Source organism: Phaethon aethereus, assembly GCF_964289735.1.
Source record: "Phaethon aethereus genome assembly, chromosome: 21".
NCBI lineage: Eukaryota > Metazoa > Chordata > Aves > Phaethontiformes > Phaethontidae > Phaethon > Phaethon aethereus.
The window spans coordinates 1,839,415-1,842,756 of NC_138597.1; the positions used below are offsets into that span (position 1 = coordinate 1,839,415).

Consider the following 3,342-nt stretch of genomic DNA (forward strand, 5'->3'; position numbering starts at 1 on the left):
TGGCGGGGGGGGGACGGACTTTGGGGGGCTGGGGCCGGCTGTCCGTCCCTTCCCCCGGTGGGGGGGGCGGTGGTTTGGAGGGGCGCTACCCGCCCCCCCCCCTTCCCGCGTGCGAGACCAGAAACCGGCTTTTTTCCACCCTAAAACTAACGCCGGTTTCCTGCCGCGCGGGGCGGGGGGGTCTGGGCCGACTCGGGGGGGGCTGGATCGGGCCCCGGCACCCCAAAACCCCCAGCACCCGAAATCCTGCAGCACCCCATCCCCATCGTCCCACTGCACCGCAAACCCACCAGCACCCCAAAACCCGCAGCACCCGTCACCCCAAATCCTGCAGCACCCCAAATCCCCATCATCCCATTGCACCCCAAATCCAGCACCCCAAAACCCACAGCACCCCCATCCCCATGACACCACTGCACCCCAAAACTCCCCATCACCCCAAATCCTCATCCCCCAAACCCCCAAAACCCGCAGCACCCCAAATCCCCATCATCCCATTGCACCCCAAATCCCCCAGCACCCCAAATCCCCATCATCCCATTGCACCCCAAATACCGCAGCACCCCCAGCACCCCAAATCCTGCAGCATCCCCATCGCCATCATCCCCAGCACCCCAAATCCTGCAGCATCCCCATCCCCATCATCCCCAGCACCCCAAATCCCGCAGCACCCCCCAACACCCCAAACCAGATGAATCGGGCACCCAGGGATCTTTTGGGTAGAGAAACGTGGATTTTGGTCAAAAAGCCCCTTTCCCACCCCCCACCCACATCATGGCAGGGGGCACCCAGAGGCGGCGATGAGGGGCCCCTGGTGTCCCCCAAACCCGCTCCACAAGAGGGGGTTCAGTGCGGGGGGGATCCCTCGTCCACCGGGGCGACGCCGGCGGCGATTTGGTCCCGACGCCAGAGCCTCTCGACCAGGGCGTCGAGGATGGGGGCGACACGGGCCAGCCCCCCCCGCCCTGCCCCGGCCCCCGGCCCGCTCCCCGCCCGCAACACCCGCAGCCCCCAGGTCCCCTCGAAGGCCGTCACCTCCCCCTCCGTCACGTCTGCCTGCGGGGACAGGTCGAATCTGGGTTGCGGGGGGGGGAAACGCACGGTCAAGGAAAACACCAACACCCTGAAAAATTCCCCCCAAATCCCATAAAAATAAAGGGAAACACCAACATCCTGAAAAATTCGCCCCAAATCCCATAAAAATAAGTGGGAGCTGCCAATCCATCGGTGTAACAAAGTGCGCACGTTCTCAGCCTACTGAGGTACTGAGTGGTGTGAAACATGGGGATGCAAACCTGCTGGGGGGGGCACACACAGTCAAGGGAGACACCAACACCCTGAAAAATCCCCCCATAGCCCCATAAGTGGGAGCTGCCAATCAATCGGTGTAACGAAGCGTGCACGTTCTCAGCCTGCTGAGCTGCCAAGTGATGAGAAATATGGGGGTGCAAGCCTGCTTATGGGGGGATGCGGACCCCCCCCACCCCCAGGACCCCTCCCAGAAGGATACTTGGTGCCGACGACCACCCTAACGAGGTTTTCTTCGTCGGGGCCGACCACCCGGCTCATCTGGGCTGGCAGCTCCTCGAAGATGAGCGATCGGTGAAGGAGAAGAGGAAGAGGACGGCGTCTGCTTCCTCCTTACAAGCCTTGGAGAGCGGCAGAGACACGCCACCACCATCGCGGCGGGGGTCCCGCGCGTCGTGTCCCACCCCCCCCCGCCCAAACCCGTGTGTGTGTGTGTCCAAATCGGACTCACGGGCAGAAGATGCTCAAATTTTTTCAGGGCTCCGTCCCCACAATCCCAAAAATGAAGCTGGAAGACGACGGGGCGGCCGCTGGCCGCGGCTTGGCCGGCCAGTAGACGGTGGTGGCCTCTATCCCTGGGGACACACACACACACGCACACAGGGTCACCCCCAGGGGACACCGGGGGGTGCCCTGTGCGGCCCCCCCCCAGCCCCGGTGACGTACCCAGGGTCTCGTGGTGGACGGGGGGCACGGGGGTCCCCGCCAGCGCGGCCACCAAGGCCGTTTTGCCGACGCCGCTCTTGCCGGAGAGGAAGAGTTTGTAGGTGACGGTGGGGACGGCCAGGGCGGGGGGCAGCGCCGGGCCCTCCAGCAGACCTTGGGGTGGGTGGGGTCAGGTTTTTTGGGGTGCTGGCACCCCTATTTATTTATTTATTGGGGGGTGAAGGCCGGGTGTGGGGCTCACCGAACACTCTCCCGCTGGTTCTTCTGGAAGATGGAGTCCAGGTAGGGGCGGCCGGCGGGGGGAGAGGAGCCAGCCCGGCTCCAGCCCCCAGCCCCCCGCGCCTCCATGCGCCCCCCGAAACCTGGGGGTGCAGGGAAGACCTCCCCCCACTTCTCCCATGGGGTCACTGCACCCCGCAGCTTGGGGGAGCAGGGGGTCCCCTTCTGAGCCCCCCCCCCGGGGTTCCTGACCCTCCCTTGGGGTCCCTCCACCCTCCAATGCGATCTCTGTGCCCCCCACTGGCGTCCCTGCACCCCCCTGGGGTCCCCGACCCTCCCCTTTGGGTCGCTGCACCCTCCCATGGGGTCTCTGTGCCCCCCCCCCGGGTCCTGACCCCCCTCTTTGGGGTCGCTGCACACCCCCCGGGATCCCAACAAGCTCCCATGGGGTCCTTGACCCCCGCCTTGGGGTCCCTGAAGCCCCTCGGGGGTTCTTGACCCCCCATGGGTTCCCTGTGCCCCCCCCCCCCCCCGGGGTCCCTGCACCCTCCATGGGGTCCTTGACTCCCCCCGGGTCACTGCACGCCCCCCCGAGTCCCACCATGCTCCCTGATTCCCCCGCACTGGCTCCTTGAAGCCCCTCGGGGGTCCTTGACCCCCCCATGGGATCTCTTCACCCCCCCCCGAGGTCCCTGTACCCCCCCTTGGGGTCTCTGCCCCTCCCTCGGCGTCCCTGCGCTCCCCCATGAGGTCCCAGCATCCTCCCATGGGTCCTTGTGCCCCCCCGGGGCCCCTGAAACCCCCCCATGGGGTTCCTGCGCCCCCACCCCGCTCCATGAGGTCCTCCCCGTTCCTCCGCCCCCGCGGTCCCTTTAAGGCGCGGCCCCGCCGCCTCACCTGCGGCCGCTTCCGCCTCGGGATGATGTCAGCGGAGAGGGGCGTGGCCTCACCTCCGCCCCGCCTCCTGCCGCGGCGCATGCGCAGAAGGTGGGGAAGGGGGGACACGTGGAGTGGCGCAGATCACGACCCTATAGCTTATGGGGGGCGGCCCTATAGGCTGTGGGAGACCCGGACCCTATAGGATATGGGGGTTCCCAGCCCTATAGGCGATCTGGGGCGGGGGGGACGCCCCCACATGCCTGGGCTGGC

The 3,342-nt window shown here is 66.7% G+C and overlaps 2 protein-coding genes across 2 annotated transcripts in view; one reads left to right on the forward strand and one right to left on the reverse strand.

The window, feature by feature from the left end:
- The window catches only part of LOC309412329 (chloride channel protein ClC-Kb-like), a gene marked incomplete at its 3' end in the record, with an annotated part of 2,486 nt that extends 1,682 nt beyond the window's left edge, over positions 1-804 (forward strand). Inside the window, exon 7 of the mRNA XM_082009214.1 lies at positions 782-804. Coding sequence (XP_081865340.1) covers positions 782-804 — 23 coding nt within the window. The remainder of the gene's footprint in view (positions 1-781) is intronic.
- Positions 805-846: 42 nt separating this feature from the next.
- On the reverse strand, positions 847-2,374 carry CPLANE2 (ciliogenesis and planar polarity effector complex subunit 2; the record flags this gene model as incomplete). Its single annotated transcript, XM_082009215.1, is given in 9 exon segments — positions 847-1,075; positions 1,511-1,592; positions 1,595-1,649; positions 1,760-1,842; positions 1,845-1,883; positions 1,975-2,127; positions 2,216-2,225; positions 2,227-2,274; positions 2,276-2,374. Coding segments are annotated over 9 exon segments (798 nt in total).
- Between the last annotated feature and the right edge of the window lie 968 nt (positions 2,375-3,342).